General features: G+C 50.9%; 1 protein-coding gene across 2 annotated transcripts in view; it reads right to left on the bottom strand.

The window, feature by feature from the left end:
- RREB1 (ras responsive element binding protein 1) overlaps nucleotides 1–18,796 on the bottom strand; it is a 71,630-nt gene that overhangs the window by 3,767 nt on the left and 49,067 nt on the right. The window contains exons 7-10 of one of the 2 annotated variants that reach the window (XM_037045366.1): nucleotides 18,304–18,493; nucleotides 14,235–17,142; nucleotides 6,575–6,739; nucleotides 967–1,791 (exon numbers count right to left, since the gene is read on the bottom strand). In XM_037045366.1, coding sequence (XP_036901261.1) covers nucleotides 967–1,791; nucleotides 6,575–6,739; nucleotides 14,235–17,142; nucleotides 18,304–18,493 — 4,088 coding nt within the window. The remainder of the gene's footprint in view (nucleotides 1–966; nucleotides 1,792–6,574; nucleotides 6,740–14,234; nucleotides 17,143–18,303; nucleotides 18,494–18,796) is intronic. The other variant, XM_037045367.1, reaches the window with a different exon arrangement.

Raw genomic sequence — 18,796 nt, 5'->3', positions numbered from 1 at the left:
CCTGATATCAAGCAGCTGGGGCTTCCCTCTGGCTTGAAAATGCCAGGCCGTGAGCAGCTGAGACCCCCACCTGCCAGGAGTCCAAGAAAACCTCTCCTGAGGAGGGCTAGCCCCAGAGCCCTCCGAATCCGCCAGCCCAGGGCAGAACGGACCGCCTGAGGTGGGGCAGTGTGTGGGGAGCAAGTGCGTGCACGCTGCTGGGTGGACGGCAGGAGGAAAGCCAATCTAAGACCAGGGTTTGTCCCCTTGTCCCAGAAACAAGGGGCAACATGCTTGCATCTCTTTGCTTCGTGAGTGTATTTGTACACTCACCCCTTCTTTGTACCAACACTACAGCCTCTGCTACGGGGTTTGTAACCTCAACCTCACACCCGTGAGTCCCAGAAGGAGTGAAAACAGACTGCCCCCCCTCCAATGGGCCTACAGCCCAGACAGGAAAAGCCCCTCATGGGCAAACTTCCCACCTGAAGGTTCATAAGATAAACCCAGGAGCCCCCAGAGCCCCAGAGAGCACCTGACCCTACTACCTGTTCCCCAGGCCACACCGCCCTGTCCTTCCAGGCTCAGGACTTAGTAACACCCCAGGCCCAATGCAGCCCTCACCCCCATTCTAGGGACAGGAAGAATGAAGCTTCGGGGGGAACTGATCAAGGTGTTCTCAAGAACAGCGCTGCTGAGGGCCCACCCCGCGACTCCCTGTCAGGAGCCTGTTTCAGGTGCTCAGGAAATAGCTTGTCAGACTCCCATTGTGCAGGGCTCAGCGGGCACATGTGCTAGCTTTGCCACTTCTTTCTGCCCCTGGTCGCTGCTCTGCCTCTTTGCCATTGCTTCTGGGGAGGCACGTCCTCCAGACAGGTGGGCCAGAGGGAAGAGATGGAACCAAACTCACCCCCACTTAGCAGGCTGGGGAATGGGCCCCTGCCCTGGAAAGAACCCCAGGCCCCCCCAAGGCCAGGCCGCCCTTACCGGTGTGGGACCGCATGTGCCGGGTCAAGTCCTGCAGAGACCAGAACCTCTTGTTGCACACAGTGCAGACCTTCTTTCTCTTGTCTGCCTTGCTGGACAAACTTCTGGAGGTGTCTGTCTTTGGCTTCTTGTCGTCGTCACTCTTCTCTGAGGACTTCTTCTCAGCTGTGCCCTCCCCATCAGAGGTGCCCTCGGCCTCCTCACTCCGCTTCTCTGACCCGCCTTCCGACATGGCTTCCCCCTCGGCCGGGGGCTCAGGCTTCTCCTCTGGCTCTAGGGCAGGGGCAACAGCAGCGGGGACAGGCACCGGCCCCTCGGCCACCCCACTCTCACCTTGGCTCTCTTGTGGGAGTGCACTCTCCTCCCTGGGCACCTCACGGCCATGGGCCTTCCTGTGTCGGCTCAGGGTCCCGAGGAACTTGAAGCTCTTGCCGCAGGTGTTGCAGGTGTGCTTCTGGTCCCGTGGGGCAGGGCCTCCGCTGCCCACAGCACCAGAGCCACCCTCGGCCAGCTTGAAACCCATCAGTTTGCTGGCAAGATTGAGGTCCAGGCTCTTGTTGCTGACTGTGTCTTCCTCCGGGCCGTCTGCGTCCTCATCCCTGTCCTCTGCACTGTGCTTCCCCTCAGGTTCTGGGCTCTCCTCGGCTCCCCGCTCCTCCCCATCCACAGGCTCAGCCACTCCCTGAGTCAGCTCCTCTACAGGGAGCTCTTCATTGACCTGGCTGGGCTCAGGGGCCCCCTCTGCCCACGGCTGGTCCTTCTCTCGAGAGGTGAGGTCCAGCACTTCGCCTCCTGCAGATGATGCCTCCACGTCTGATTGGCTGTCTGTGGGAGCAAACACAGGGGCACAGCTGAGAGAAACACCATCACACATGCCCCTTCCGAGGGCTCTGCTGTGACTTTCAGCTGGACCCACCCCAAATCGTCACCCCTTGTATCATCCCTGAGGGCCCAAAAGAATCTGGGGCTAATTTATAAAAGGCAGAAAGGCCTTCCACGTACACACAGGCTGGGGTCACAGGACTGGCTGCGCTCCCCCTTTTTTTGCCCACTGGTGGCGCCGGGCGCCCTCCCCTGCCGCACACAGGGATGCTCAGGCCCCAGGGAGGTGTGAGCGACTGCGGGCAGCACAGACAGAAGGAATGGCGAGAGGAGAGCTGGTGCATTCCAGAGATTCGCAGTGTGAGGGAGGCTGAGGAAGCTGAGCTGTAAGTTATTTCTGAATGCAGAGATTATACAAACATGCAACAGACACGGAACCACCCCCAAACACGGTGTCTGATGACAGAATGGCCCAAAGTGCTATAGTACATGATCTTGCCTGACGCCTAACTTCCACATGGAGTTCTAAAGCAAAAGGAGACATGTGAGCACTGGCGGGCCTCCCTGGCTCCCGTCAGGGCCCCATATAGGGAGTAGAAGCATCTCTGTCACTTGATGTGTTCCTGCTTGTCCACTCTATACAGCGGAACCAAAGGCAGGGAGTCCATCAGTTTTTAAGACCTTAAGGGATGGTACTGTGGCAAAGCTAACGACACAAAACAAACCTGAAGGGCATTTATCATCTCCCTTCAGGTCGGACAGGGCTTACTGAGCTTTTAATTACATACAAGAGCAGTGAAGCTGTCTGCCGAGACCTGCCATTTAACTACAGATCTGATGCCCAATTTATTAGGCCGATGAAAGTCGCTGTTTCACATACGTAAGAGGCACCCCCATCCTGGGAGAGCCCTGATTACGCAGGGCGTGAGCCAGTGGCCTCGCAGTTCGCCCGGACCTTCACTGGACGGATGTGATGCACAGCCATGTCCACCCACATCCATCGCTCTGACTCACACACTCGATCTGGCAGCACGGGGGTCCTGGGCTCAGGCGAATGACCTGGCACCGGCCCTCCCGGGGCACACCTGCCTCGGGCTTTGGTTACCCTACCACCATCTGCTCGGCACCTCCGCTGACATCACTTCATTGGTTTTATTCTGCCTGTGCCACCTGGCAGCCACTGTCTGAGTATCTCAAGAGGTTTCAGAAGGAAAACAAATAATTATGGTGTGACTATATAATTTGACAGTGAATTTAAAAAATTATCCACAAGTTTAAAGAAGATGAATCCTGAGCTATACACACCAGTGCCTAGGCCATATGCTAAGGATAAACCAGGTGCTAATTTTCTTGAATCATTCCAATAGGGAGCATTTAGTAAGTGGATTTGGGTGTAAACTCTTCAATAAAAAAATATGAGACACTCAGTTTCTTACTTGTCGGCTTTGTAGTAGTTACTAAATAAGAGGCTTAATCTCTAGTTACTTCCTATTTGCTCCAGTACATTCTAGGTTGCTTCTCCTATAAATTTTTTTTTACTAAAGAACATGGATTATTTTAAATTTCAATTATAGAATCTATTAAGATGACTGTGGGAAAAAATCATAATGAATTCTGAAGCTAAACTCAAGCAAACGTACTAAGATTAGATCATTCTAACTCCTGGGTCTTTCTTTAGCGTGGGTACTGGAGCATTCGCCCTGAATTCAGTGAAAGGCCAGCCAACTGCTGGTGAACCAAGGGGCTTGGCTGTGCTCTACCAAACTTCCACTAGGGGGAGGGTGTTAGCAGGGCAGCCTGGGCCCTTCAAGGACCAAGCAACTTTTATTAGTGATTCTTGAGAACAATAGGCTTAACCTCTTCTCATCATCTTGTGAATATCCAGTTTATAATACCAGGTCCTGTTTTGATCCCTGCCCTCCTCCACCACCCACACTTCCGAACAGAGGCAGCCAATGACTTTTATAAGCAACGCTACCTACCTTAATTTAACGCCTTATTTCTTTGTCCCTCTCTCGTGGTGCTATACCTAAGAACAGTGCTGAGAAAGCAGACAGAACCTGGACAGCACTGCCTCCTACGGGAAAATGGGGACTTCCGCGTCAGCTCAACAGGAAAGTGTGTACTGTCTTCTAGAAGTTCCAAGTTACTCAGCCGATGTGAAGAACCACCAACCCACATACCTAACCTGACTGGGCAGGGGCAAGGCTGCTCCGGCTGCTCCGACTGTACTTCTCCCACCAAGAAGCACCTGGGGCTTCTGGGCTGCTAAGAGGAGCCAACCATTATGGGACAGTTCAAAACATTTCACATTTATGCCGATTTGAAAAGTCGCATGTAGGTGCCCACGAATGTGAAAGCTCCTAAAGGCATCATCTGAGGGGAAAAACCGTGCGAGAATTCCCCCAGAGTGAAGTGAGCCCTGGTACTGCTGCTGTCAGAAGTGAACGCAGCGGCCCAGTTCAGCTCTGGCCTGGTGGTGCGCTGCACAAGGCTCCCACCGCAGCCTTTCCCCTGCTCCCTTGGGGAAGGTCTAGGGTATATTTTTGTGAAAGGCCTCATGTGATGGAGAAAGTCGGACCTACGTTATAAAACACGTTTAGGGATTTGGAGAAAATGCAACCCAGGCGTATAAACCTAGAAACCCCGTCCAGAACCTCCTTGGCCATTTCCTGCCTTTGTTTTTTTATGGTCTTCCTCTAAGGCCCCACTTTTAACTTCATGGGAGGGACAGCCCGAAGGAAACCATCACCCCCCATCATGCTCACCTGGTCTGAAAACTTCTTGAAATCACCAAACCCCACCTCCCTATCCCCTTTCCTCCCCTTCTTAAATCTCAGTCCTCTTTCCCAGCATGGACTGTGGCCACAATGAAACCAAACATATATTTTCTCTTTGCCAGTTCTCACGTTACAACTTCCAGTGAATTCTCTTTTTCCAGAGGCTGTCTCCTTTAAAGAAAACCTACAGGGTGGAGGTGAGGAAGGACTCTGACGGGACTTGGAAAAACGAAAATCTTAACTGCAATTCAAAAACTAAACACACCACAATGTAAAACTTGGTGCTAAACCAAAGCGAACATACAAATTCCGATTAGCTTGGTATCTGCGGGTTTCTACAGCAGCCTCCCCCTTAGGCGTCAGCGGGAGTCCCAGGCTTGGTGTTGCTCAGTGTGATCAAGAAGGTGAATTCCATGTGTGCATCCAACACACGGTTATTACTCTTTAAGACCTGTCTGTGGAATATGGAAGCCAAGGGCACCCCTCGACCACCTCGACTGTCTGCTGCTTGCCCTCCTTTGGAATCACTGTGGGTTGGAAAGAATCACATAGCCACTTTCTAAACCGGGCTGCGCCCAGGTCACGCAGCACCCACTGTTAAACATCAAGAGCAGTGTTTTTGCCAGCATCGCTCTGGGTTTCCTGGGGCTAACCAGCAGATCACCCACCGCCTCTGGCTCAAGGGGATCCAAGTCACAGCAAGATTCTGTAGGCATCCACATCTTTCTTTCCTCAAAGATCCTGGCAAATTACGTGGGAATGCAAGCTAGGGGAGGAGCCAGCAAACTGGCCTACATTCTTATACCCTTAGAGGGTTTGATTTTAACTAAAGGGCCTGGCAGTTCAAGGGATTGCTTCACTAGGGCTCAGTGGGAGGTATGAAGTTTAAAAAGCAGAGGGTTCCAGATCACATCCTCTTCCCGGACATGCTACCCATCCAGGTGTGCCCCTCCCGGAGTAAATAACTGAGATAAGGATAAGGGGGCCTGAGATTAAAGTCCACACTGCCTTGGCGGGAGGACTGCCAGACAACGGAGCACCCCGTCTCCACCCAACTTTGAGGGAGGAAAGCACGGGACAGAATTACAACCCTAGAAAAATATATCTGGGGGGAATCTCATCAGCTCCAAGCAACGGAACATCAAGCTTTCAAGGTTTGCAGAACTGAATCCATACAACGGCCAGGAGCCTGTGTGTCTAAGTGACCCGCAGGAGCCCGTTTGTGTATTGTCTCAGGGGGTGAGAGCGCTGAACCCCAGCCACTGCAGATAACCAATGTACTGAATAGAGAACATGAGTAAATACAGAAGCTGTAAGGGGGAAAAGGTGGCAGGAGACTCACTGGGCAGCTGTTAATTGCTCTGTAGGGGGCTGGAGGAAGGAAGCGCATATCAGCACAGGAGAAGAATACCCGGATTCAGGTCAAGCAGAGATGTGATTAAGGAAAGGACATGCAGAGTGCTTTTTCAAACAAGACAAAGTTTTGTTTTACTGGGAAGAGAGTTATTGAAAAGGAAACACCACACCCCACAGTCCCTGACAAGGGCTGGGCATTCCTAGTCCCTGCAATACCCTGACATCTGTGAGCCTGTCCCTGCTCAGCAGGGTTCGTTTGGCACAGGCTGGGCCTGAAGAAAACACTCCCAAGCCTTTAAGGTTGTTGTTGTGTTGCTACCAAGAGCTAAAACTGTAGACCCCCCCTCATGTCCCACCTCCAGCGGGGCCCACAGCCTGAGCAAAGAGGCCCGCTGGGAGGGTGGCAGATCGTCCCTAGCAGTGAAAGAAGCAGTCCCGGGGCACTGCCATGGTCCCCCACATCCCCACCCGGCTGCATGCTCCCAGCCCTAGCCAGGGCCCGCCTTCCTGGGCTGTGGAGTCCTACAGTGGCAAAGGCAGCCTGCCATGCTTTGGAGGGCCGGAGTTTGCCAGGAAGCTAAGCAAGGTTAACCTGGCTAAGCGATCAGTTCTCCTCTGTCCCTCTCCTCTCCATCACCTGGAAGCACTACCTGTGCTATCATGGGGTCCAACATCACTCTCTTTTGACTGGGAAATAAGCCCGTTTCTTCTCAGGGAACAGTTGGTAACTCCGTGTTTGCGCAACTGGTGGCGTTCACAGTTAGATTTGGTAGAAAAGAAGGCATCGCATTTTTGACAAGGGAAGGGTTTCTGACCTGAAGCAGGAAAAAAAATAGGTATTTATCTGGCTTTCTATTGCAATAAAAAACTTGCTTTCAATTCATTTTCCTGGGATCATTGGCATTTGCTTCTCCCTCCACCACCCCATTCTTTTAAGAAAATAAACAAAACACACATAAAAAAACCAAACAAACAAACCCTAAACACAAACAAGCCAAACGATCGTCTTCTCTTAGTCTGAGTGGGATGGAATGAATGTTTTTTGACTTCAAAATACTAAAAGTGAACAATAAAACCAAGATACAAATATTTAAACAACAGTATTACAATTAAAATCTTAAATAATTACGTGTGGAGGGATTTTAGGGCACAGCAAGAAAACATGTATAGTTTGTCCCTGGGAGAAGAGTTCTGAATAATTTCTAGCACTGCAAGTACTAACTACCACGCAGGCTGTAAGTACCACGCAGGCTGGAAACTTGATGGGACACCCAGCCCTCCTGCTGGAATCTGGAGCCCCCCCCACCCCCCGCCCCACGGGCCTCCCACAGAGGGGGGGTGGTGAGTTCTGCCTTCCAGGACTCCTCCTGTCTGACTTGACCAGACGCCCTGCAGTGACCTCTGCCCAAGGTCACCGTGTCCCTCAGTCGGCAAGTCAGAGGAGGTCCGGTCACTGCATGAAAGGTTCTTTGTTCCACTGCTTTAGGCTCTGGCTAGTAGTAACTAAGTGACCAGCAAATCCCGAGTCTGCATTAGGCCATCACATGTTCCACTCAACAGACCTGCCTTTGGAGAGAAGTCACTGAACAGCCCGTGCCCCACCCAACTCCACCAGTGGGTCACCTGTTGAGAGAGGGGCATGCCCTTTCTTCTCCCCAGGAATGACCTGCTTTGGTTTGCCTAGCCTCTCCTTTTTGTTTTTGGATTCCTTTTGTGCNTGACCAGACGCCCCGCAGTGACCTCTGCCCAAGGTCACCGTGTCCCTCAGTCGGCAAGTCAGAGGAGGTCCGGTCACTGCATGAAAGGTTCTTTGTTCCACCGCTTTAGGCTCTGGCTAGTAGTAACTAAGTGACCAGCAAATCCGGAGTCTGCATTAGGCCATCACATGTTCCACTCAACAGACCTGCCTTTGGAGAGAAGTCACTGAACAGCCCGTGCCCCACCCAACTCCACCAGTGGGTCACCTGTTGAGAGAGGGGCATGCCCTTTCTTCTCCCCAGGAATGGACTGCTTTGGTTTGCCTAGCCTCTCCTTTTTTTTTTTGGATTCCTTTTGTGCTGTAAACATGATGTTTTAAAACGCAAGCCAGGCTCCTCTGCCACTTGTGTCTTGTTTGCATGATGGGTGTGAGGCAGAAAGTGTGGACAGAGAGGGGCGGGGGAAGGACGTGACTGGGTGGGCCTCGAGAGAGAGAAAGGGGCGATAAATCATTGACTGTATCATTGGACTCTTCTGTTTCCCCCCAATCTCCAGATTCTAAGATCCCAGGTTTTTATTTTACAAGATAAAAGGTCTGTGTACTAACAAACACAGATTCAGAGCGGCAGCCCAATCTGTCTGCTTTGTAACCTTGGGAATGCCACAATCAGACACATGTCAAAAAATGACAGAAAAAACCCCCCAGAGTTGCCATATGATCTACAATTCCAGCAATTCCATTTCTGGATGTTTGTCCAGAGAAAACAAAAACAGTAGTTGGAAAAGATGTATCCACCTTATGTTCACTGAAGCATGGCGAGAAACAGCCAAGGCACACAAGTCACCTAGCTGTCTGCCCGCAGATGAAGTGGCACATGCAAAGAGCATGAGGAAATACAGAAGCTGGATGGGGGAGAAAGGCGGCAGGAGACCCCCTGGGCTGCTGTTTGTAGCTCTGCAGGGGGCGGAGGCGGGAAGCGCATATCTGCCCAGGAGAATATACATGAGTACACACACAGCAGACTATTATTCAGCAATAGACAAGAATGAAATCTTGCTATTTGTGACAACATGGATGGACCTAGAGCAGGTTATGCTAAGTGAAATAAGTCAGACAAAGACACATATTGTATGATTTCACTTAGATGCGGAATCTAAACAAAGCAAATGAATAAACAAGGTAGAAACAGACCCACAGATACAGAGAACAAGGTGATGGTTGCTAAAGGGGAGGGGAGTTGGGAATAAAAACTAATAATCATAAAGTAATTTTTAAAAAGCATGATGCTAAATGCCATGCATGAATCCAAACTGGATTACAGACTAGAAAAAAGTAGCTCAAAAGGACACTTTTGGGTTAGCTGATAGAATTTGATTATGACTGTGGATTAGGGGGAAAAATGAAGAACTGTCAGGAAAGTCAACTTGCACTGTTTGTTTATTTAGTTTTCAAGATTTTACTTATTTATTTTTAGAGAGAGGGGAAGGGAAAGAGAAAGAGAAAATATTTAATCAGTGTGTGGTTGCCACTGGCATGCCCCCAAATGGGGACCTGGCCTGCAACCCAGGCATATGCCCTGACTGGGAATCGAACCAGCGACCTTTCCGTTTACAGGCTGGCACTCAATCCACTGAGCCACACCAGCCAGGGCAACCCTGCACCACTTAGATACCATGAATGAGGCCTGAACTAGCGCAGATGCACAAGCCCAGGCACTCACTGCAACGTACACAACGGCTCCTGGGCTTCTCTAGTGCCATCATCTCCCTGCTGCGTAACTCCTGGGGGTGCCAGTCATGCAGAGGGGGCTGCTGTGGAACCCAGCACCATGGAAACCACTGCCCGGCTAAGTTCAAGCATCAATGCTAATCAAAGAAAGGGGATGTTCACCCCACCCTGAGCTGACAGGCTCTTGCAGGCAACGGTTCCAAATCACCCATGGGACTTTTAAAAAATATGGATGTCTGTACACATGAAGTATTACAGAATTATACCTCAGAAATCTATATAATTTTATTAACCAATGTCATCCCAATAAATTTAATAAAAAGTAAGTAAATAAGGGGTGGGGGGGAAGAACTCAGATGCCTGGAAGAGTGCAAGACCAGGGAATCAGAAACCCGGGGGTGGGGTTAGGGGTGGAACCCACTCATCTTTGCAGAGCTCAGTTGGTGGTTTGATACTATTATTAAAGACCAATAAAAAAATCACACTTTTGCATAAAAACTAGTTTTAAAAGCATTTTAAATTGAACATAATATTTAATTATTTGGACTCTGTTTTAAGTAAGAAAAAAAATGCGTTTGCTTTAACATTTTATTGTGGAAAGGCAACATCACTGCTTCTCTGAATGAGGCCGGATAACAGGGAGGGCACCAGGCCGAGAGCAGGACAAGTCAGAGGCTGTGACTATGAACTATGATACGACTCTTGATCCCAGACAAAACAATTGGTTTCTTGCTTCTACCTATTACACAATTTATTCTATAATATTTAATTTGGTAAATGTCTTACTTTTAGACCTGGGTTGGACAGCCAGGATAAAGATTCATATTAATGCTAAATTCGGAAAAGAATTCAGTGACACCAAAGTACTGTATCAAGTTATGAAGATTCTCAAAGGGACACTAACAGGTTGCATTCTAAACAGCAGTGTGCTGTGTGACTGCATGGACAGGGGAAAACATGAGCTCTTTCAGTGTTTTGTAACTGCACAGGTTTCAAACTTGTTGACCGGTAATCTACATGGAAAGTATCAAATGATTTTATTTACTTGGCACTGCCACAAATTAATGCTTTGGTGGGGATGTTTTAAAATGTACCTGTAACCACAAAGAGTTACGTTGTGCCAGGACCTGGGACAGCCCTCCACCCCACATTGGGAAAAGCCATCGCCAGCCAGTTTTCACTCTCACAAAACAGCCAGACATGAAAAGAGACACTGTACTAAACAGTGCTATCTGGCAGGCACTGGGGCAACAGTGAGCAGAAGAACAAACGTTGAGAATGAGGTTCATGACGTGGCTTCACACCTCACACTTCTTTTCTCCGCCATCCCTCCGCCATTGTGGGGAAGGGTTCTTTCTGTGTTTGCAGAGGTGCACATTGGGCATGGCTGGCTCAGTTAAAGGGCCAAAGCTGCCACTTAGGAAAGTTACAAGCAGCCAGACACACTTGGTGTCAGAAGCGACTCATACATTGAGGTTTGCACATCTTACTGATTTTAACTGTGACATCTGTGGCCCATGAGCAGTAGGTAGGAGAGATAAGTGGGGAGGGCCCCAGGCTGGTAATGAAAAAGCGTTAAAACCAACGGTGAGAAAGTGAGTGAGCCAGGATCCCAGAATGTGGGAGCTGGTGGGCACATGGTCCTGGCCCCTTTGTGCTGTGGGGAGAAAAGGCAGTAGAGGAGAAAGAAGGTGAGGATAGGGCGGCAATAGACTGGCTGTGCTTCTGGCACTCAAGTCTTCCACCTGTAGCCTAAAAACACACAAAAATACTCACAAGGGGGAAAAGGAAGGAACAGTAAACTGCCCTCCCCCAACGCTGGCCAGGCAGATAAAGGTAAGGAACCAGGAAATGCCCCTGAGTGACAGGACACTGTGGGCCGGGTGAGGAGTGGAGGCTGGAGATTCAGCTGTGAGTGGAGAACACGCCAGGGGATATGCAATCTGACAGCCAATGCCAGCTTCCTTGTAAGACACAATTCCTAGAACCTGAGCCACGCAGAGAGAGGGCCGAGACCAGGTGCCCCTTGCCCACAGAAACATTAAACCCCTAGTTGGACACTTAACACCTGCTTTTCCCAATGCTGCCCATCTGGGTGGTGGGGTAGGCTGGAAACATATCTATGAGACAACAGACAGACACGATGATAACTCTGCATTTGCCGAGTGGTCAGGAGAAAGCTGATTTGCAAGATACAGACACAGTTCGCCCATGTGCAATCTAAAACTGGACGTTGCCCAAAGCTTCTGGCTACAGTGCAGCTAGATTTTACTGGTAGAATTGAAAAACCACCACAACAAAAACAAACCTCTTCCCTGTATAACATTTGTCTGCGAGATCATCTCAGAGTCCATGTTAAATTTCCCTGTTGTGTGAGCCTTTGGCTTATGTAAAAGTTTTTGGAGGGAGCATGTCACAGAAAGCCGGCAGACAGGCAGCTCTGAGATTCCTCAAGAGCAGAGTCGCCTACCAGAAAGACAGCAGTCTCAGGAAGAGGGGGTGGACTGATGGTTTCCCCGGCTCTGTCCAGTGCCAGCGCCTGATGAACGGGCAGTGTTCTAACACAGCACCAGGCACAGCCACGTGCTCTGTAAAGTGATTTAGCAGAGGTGATGGGGAAATCATAGCTGAGAGCTAAAGCAGTGAAACAGCAAAGGAAGTCGACAGCCTGATGGGTGCTGACCTTTGTGTCTGTGTGTGGCTCACACCCTTCCGTGGTCATTAGTCTCTGGTAGCAGCATTCTGGTCCACATCTGTCTTCTAACCTCTTCTCAAACCTGTTCAGAGTTCCACACCGGGCATGTGCGGGCATGGGGAGGGCGGAGACACGAACTGTCCTTGTTCAGATAGAGGACCAGCAGCCACACTGCCCTGTGGGGAACTTGCAGGGATCTTGACCTTGGCTTTGAACTCTAGCTCTGCTGCTCTTTGTTCATTACTCACATGACCATAAGCAAGTTGGCCTTTCTAAACCTCCACTTCCTCACGGCAAAATGTGGACATCATCGTCCTCATGGGAGAATGAGGAAGACTGGCTCTGAAAACCTTCTCTACCAGCCCTGAGCACTCCTCGCAAGGGTCAAGGCCTGCAGCCTCATTGCAAGAACACAGTGTGACGGGATGTCAGGGATGGGTCTAAACAGACACAGCCACGGAGGGTGTAGGCAGAGCATGGAGAGTAGTGGCAGAATGTGTTTCCATCTCCCCGCCCTCCCTGCCCTGTCTCCAACAGTCCTCCCACATCTTCCTTGCTTGGTTTCAGATGCTGCCAGATTTTAAATCAACTAGACAATGTTTGGCATTCAAAAGCCATGCAATCAAAATGACTAGATTCACAAATGGGAACTTATATCAGACATCTTCAAAGACATGGGCACAACTCTTGAAAGGAGTTCCTGGCCTCAGGAGTCCTCCTGGGGAGACTGACAGTTTGCTAGGAAGAGAACGTCTAGGAATAAAAGGCTCATCTGAGGGTAATGAGCGTGGGATCCATCTACTAAGCGCAGGAGGCCCAGGTGGAGGGAGGAGGTGGGGAAGTTGACCTTGAGGGGAAGAGGGAGGCCGAGCAAGAGCCACACTCACTGTCAGGTCCAGACCACCTGCCTTCTAAAAAATGAGAACAGAAATACTCCCTTCTCCAGACTCTGCAGGTGACCAAAAAGTGTCACCCAAAAAGGGCAGCAAGAGAGATTGTGTGGGGCAACTTCTCTCTAAGATGCATCTCCTCTTCTGAACTGCTCCATCATTAGAACCATTACTTCTCTTTGTGAGGCTTCAATGTTTTCCAATGTAGAAAAAATGACAGCCTGCAAATGCAGCACATAATTCTCAAGTCTAGAAGTTCTGGTTCCTGTTAAACAAGTCTTCTGAGGACGTGCTGGCCTGACGTGCCATCACCGGATACCACCGCCAGGAGAGAAATGCCACATCTGTGTGACCACCAGCCTCAGGAAGACCCCACAGCCTGCACCCCCCCCCATCCCCTCGCTGCACCCTCTCTGCCTCCGCCATTCGCAGGAACAGCCTTCCTCTGAGGGTACAGGAGGCAGAGAGGGTGCAGCTTCTCCGAAGCTTTGAGTGATGACCAACCCGAACGAAGTGTTTCTACCTGGGTGACAAGCATGGCTCATGCCCTGGTCCCACCACTGGCCCCTCACCACACCATCACAAGCCTCCTAACTGCCTAGGGTTGCAGGCTTAGCAACTAAAAATATAAGCCACCCAGTTCATCTGAATTTTAGATGAACACCACAGAAGTTTTTAGTATATCCCAAATACTGAATGAAAAAATAGTTATACAAAAATTATTTTCTTATTTATTTTATCTGGCAATTCTGTACCACATACCATTTTATTTGGTTTTAGGTACTATCTGTTAAATATTTGGGTTATCCAAATATTCAAAGGTTGAGGATCCCGCCCAACTTACCCTTTGTTCAATGACATAAACCCTGTATAATTATATAGTAAATTACAATTGAGAGATGCTTGATCTTAACACAAAGTTCCGCTTCTCCCAAGCCACCTCCCACGGGTAACCACGTAGATGACCTCGCTGCCTTTCCAGCAGGGATGGGATGCATGGCAGTGAGTGACTGATGGATCGAGGACCATTTCACCTAAAAACCTTACTTTTAACACCTCCCCTCAGCAGCAGCCCTCAGAGGGCTCACACAGTAGGAACCGGTCATTCTGGTTACATGAGCACATGGCCTCCAGAGGCAAAGCCCCTGCTTCTGAGACTGAGGAGGAAGAGAAACTGGGAACGGTGCCACGAGGAAAGGGTCTCACACTTTCAAACCACCCCTCACTCTCCCTCTCACCCTGGCCAGTGGCCAGTCTCCCTGCCAGGAAGTAGCGCCCACAGCCTGGTGGGCTCTTACCAGTGTGTGTGAGCATGTGCCTCTGGAGGGAGCTGGCCCAAGGGAAGACACGGGGGCAGTGGGGACAGTTGATCTTCTGCAGGCAGTTGGCGTAAGAGTTCCGCTTTGCCCTCAGCAGCTTGTCTTCTGGGGGGCTGCCCTGTTCTTCATCACTGGGCCCGTTGTGGTCAGCGGCGGTGCCGGCCACCTCGTCCTGAGCATCATCCTCTGCTGTCTGCAGAAATGGACTGAACTTGTTGGTGTCTGTGGTGGCCAGCATCTTCTCAATGCTGGCAAATTCCCCGCTGGAGTCCAGGTCCACCCCGCCACTGCTGGTGCGAGGGCGGCTCCTCAGCCCCCTTTTCCGGCCCCTCTTCTTTGACAAGCCAACTGGCCCCTGCTCTGTGGGTGAAGCTGCCTCTGGACTGTTGGCAGCAGTGGGTGGGTCGCTGGATTCTTTTGGGCTGGTGGTGTTGGTGGGGGCACTGGCCGCTTTGGCGACGGTGCCTCCTAAGCTGTCCGAAGCTGTGGTGTTACTGCTGGTGCTTGTGGGCCCTGGGTCGGCCACCTTGGTTTTCAGCAAGGTGGGGGCTGAGGACACAGATGAAATGATCTGGGCGATGGAGGCCAGTGGGGGAAGCTCTTCTGTCACCGGTGGCTTTGGCAAGAGCAAGGGGGGTTTGGGACGTAGGGGCCGCAACAAGGCCGGGCTGCTTATGAGGGTGGAATTGCCCAAGAGAGGGGAGCTGTTGATGACGGCCGATGAGTAAATAGGGACAGCGACCTGAACGGAGCCCTGCAGTGGCTGAGCATGGGCTTCTGAAGTAGTGGCTGCTGAGGCTGCTGCTGAAAGGGCCAGAGGTTTTTCCAAGATCCCGTTGGGCCCCAGGGTCACTGGCAGAGGGGGTGGACGGGGAGAGGATTGCTCCCTGCTCCCTGGTTCTTGCTCAGGCTTCTTGGCTTCACCAGGAGCAGCAGAATCCTTGTCTCCTCTTCTGAAGTTCTTGGGGATAGACAGGTCAATGGGCTCCATGGAGCAGTCGTACGGGGCTGAGGAAGAAGGGCTCAGGAACAAGGCTGTGTTTTCCTGCTTCACGTGGACCAGGGCCAGGCCCTTCTGGGAGAAGTCCAGGGGCTCATTGAAGTCTGCTGAGAAGTTGCTGGTGGGCTCCAACTTGATGGTGACGTGGGGAGGTGGAGGCTGGGTGGGGTTCCCGTGAAGATAGCCGTTCTGGGACTCCAGGAAGGTGGCGAGGGATTTGTGCCCGCCAAAAGCCCCGCTGCCCTCCTCTACCCTCCCCGAGGCTTCGGCAGAGGGGGCCTCCTTGGGGCTCAGGCCATCCACTGCCAGGACGTAGCTCTCAATGTCATGCTCTGGCACGTGCAGGTGCTGCTTAAGGATGTGATGGATGCAGTTGCGCTTGGCCGAGAAGGCGGCGCTGCACTCCTTGCACTCGAAAGGCTTGTGGCTTTTGGGGCAGCTGCCCAGGCCGGGGCCGCAGTGTGAGCGCATGTGGATGCGCAGGGCTCGGTAGTGCTTCAGGTCCTCCCCACACAGTCGGCACACTGTGTCTGGGGAACAGAAGGCGTCCACCATCTCAGCTGCGCTGCTGGTCACATACTCGATGTTCTTCTCGATGTCCTTGCGGGTGGCCTTGAGGTGCTTCTTGCGCAGGTGCCGCTCACAGTTGGCCTTGACAGTGAAGGGGTAGTGGCAGATCTTGCAGATATAGGGCCGCTCGCCACTGTGTGTGCGCAGGTGGCGGATGAGCGCGGCCTTGTCGGCTGCAATGTAGTCACAGATGTTGCACTGGTAAGGAGAGATGCCCAGGTGGGAGCGCACATGCGCACGCAACACCCCCGAGAAGGCAAACACTTGGTTGCAGAATCGGCAGGGGTAAAGCACCTTGCGCATGGCTGGAGATTTCTTGCTGCCAGGACCTGTCATGATGGCCTTGAGGTCTCCCTCTGTGATCTCTTGCTTGATCTTGGTGTCCATGCTCAGTGGCAGCAGGGCCTCGATGATGCTGTCCTGCTCCAACTGCGTCTTCATCTCCGCCTGGCCCGGCAGCTCCACGCCTGGCTGCTGCAGAAACAGCTGCATGGCTGTGTGTGGCTGGGCCCCAGAGTTGGCCTGCAGCAGGTGGGCATTGGAGGCCACCTCCACTGAGCCTTTGAGGAGCTTTAGGGGTGGCGGGGGCAGGCTGGGACTGATACAGCCGGGGGAAGCCTGCTGGGCATTGATGAGAGGGGGTGGTGTTGAGGTGGCCACCACTGTCCGTGGTGTGACCAAGGGCTTTGGCTTCAGAGGGGGCATGTGTTTGAAAATCGCCTGCAAAGGGGTGACAGGGGCCTTGGAGAGAGGTGGAAGACTGATTTGAGGGGGTGCTGAGGCTGCCATCTTCAGGATCTGCTGGATATCAGCCAGCTCGATGGCTGACTCCCCGGAGATGGGCTTGACCACAATACTACTGTCGGGCTGGATGATGAAGCCTTTTTGGAAGGGCTGCAGGGACAGGTGCTTCATGTTCTCCTTGGTAGCTGGGAGGACCGTGAGAGAACCGCCCAGGGAAGAGGCTTCAAAAGGAGACAGCCTCAGCATGTTGGTGCAGCCAGGGTCCTGAGGTAGCTGACACTTGAGTGTCTGGAGCTGTATTGCTTGGTTGTCATCTGGCAGGGGCTCCTCAGCCAGGACAGGCCTGACATCTTTGGTGTGCTGCAGGCCCAGCAAGGCCAGGAAAACCTTCTGGTCCAGGGTGTCACCAGATACGGTCTTGGCTTGCAGCCTTTCCCGTCCCTGGTCCCCAGTGATGTGGGACTGCTTGTGCAGGGTAAGCGAGGAGAGCATGGGGAATGCCTTGTCGCAGATGTCACAGACAAAACGGTGCTGCTCGCTGATGCACCTTCGCAGGTTTGTCTCACACCAGGCCTGCAGAAGCAAGAAAATAAAGAAGAGGATTTAAACATCTTCGCCAAACTGAGAGGCAGACAGTATCTGTTGTACAGCTGCCCCAGTATCCAGCTTTCTCCTTAATGTACATGGAGCCGCCTTTCCCTGCTCACTACCTCCTGGACTGAATAAGGAAAACTACAAACACCTTAAGAATCATGTTTTCTTGAATGACATCAACTCCTAGGATATCTTTGCAGACAAGCAATGAAGTATAGTTAAGTAATAATACCATGATGGTAGGATTTTCTTTTTAAAAACAGGTGCCCTGCAACCGTGGGGGCTATCTACCGTCAGTGGAGAACCAGCTGTCTCTGTGCTATCAGGGGAGAGGGAGTGCCAGCTGGGTTATGTGAGCGCACACACACAGGTGCCTGTATCTGGAACTGAACTTTCATTCACTGTTATCTTCTACCTGAGTTTTTTAAAAGACTTTATTTACTTTTATTTTTAGAGAGAGGGGAAGGCAGAAAGAAAGGGAGAGAGAGAAACACCAATGTGATAGGTTGCCTCTCCTATGCCCCCAACTGGGGATCTGGCTTGCAACCCAGGCATGCACCCTGACAGGGATCGAACCTGCGGCCTTTGGTTCATAGGTCTGTACTCAATCCACTGACCCACACTAGCCAGGGCTCAATTTTTAAAAACTGAAAAGAAGTAGACTCAAAGTAGCTTTAGCAGGCGCTTTATAAGCAAAGAATAAATATAGCTCGGGTTAATTAAAGACCCAAAACATTTTTACAAAAACTATAACGCTGAAAAATATTTAGCTTGCAATATAATGAAAAAACATTAAAAAATAACACAAATTCAGTTCTGATAGGGCTGGCATTGGGGTGGTGAACAATTCATAATTTTAAATCCAAATGCCTGAAGAACAGGCAAAAGCACTGATGGGCTAGACTCAGGGGCAAGTGAATCTGAAATTCAAAAAAATGAAAGGTCACCTGTGCTTCCCAACCCAGCAACTCAGAGAAGACTAAAAGGGCCAAACTGAATTTCAAGAGAAAAGGTGGTGTTAGAAGAAAACCCAACGGACCTCATTTTTTAAGAAAAGGGAACCTCAGGGTGAGGAAGTGAAGTCCAACGATGTGGACCATGGAGGAGGAGGCTGCTGGCTCTGCTGGCCAATGAGCATACCTGAGAAATCCGAGGAAATTTCCTGCAGGAGAAGTCAGTGAACCCCAAGTCGTGGAAGCCAGCGGGAATGGAAGGGTTGTTCTGGATGAAAGGCCTTCCCATCGCATCTCTGGGAAGCTGTTTGTGGACAAGTGCATTGTGGCGTAGCAATCCTCGATGTGTTCGAAAGGTGACACAGCAGATGTCACATCTGGGAAGAAGAAAAGGACAGGATATAAGGAGGCAGCCAAGCCAGAATCTCCACCTGTCCATTAGTACTCCTGCATTTTTTTGTCACTTCATTTTTAAGTAAATAAAAACAAAACAACATATCATTATAATAAATGAAAATATTAGAAATGATATGACATCAAGAAGCCAGTCTGCTCATGGTTAGCAACAAAACACTCTGCCTTAAAAAAAAAGTCTGGATATCAAAGCTTTGCAGACAGCATAGGCGTATACCGTATACACTGTCACAAGCCTACTCACTCTTACCCGAATTATGTACCAG

This window comes from Sturnira hondurensis, unplaced genomic scaffold (assembly GCF_014824575.4).
Source record: "Sturnira hondurensis isolate 20B ecotype Veracruz unplaced genomic scaffold, ASM1482457v3 Scaffold0004271, whole genome shotgun sequence".
Classification (NCBI taxonomy): Eukaryota; Metazoa; Chordata; class Mammalia; order Chiroptera; family Phyllostomidae; genus Sturnira; species Sturnira hondurensis.
This window is presented reverse-complemented; position numbering and strand designations above follow the sequence as displayed.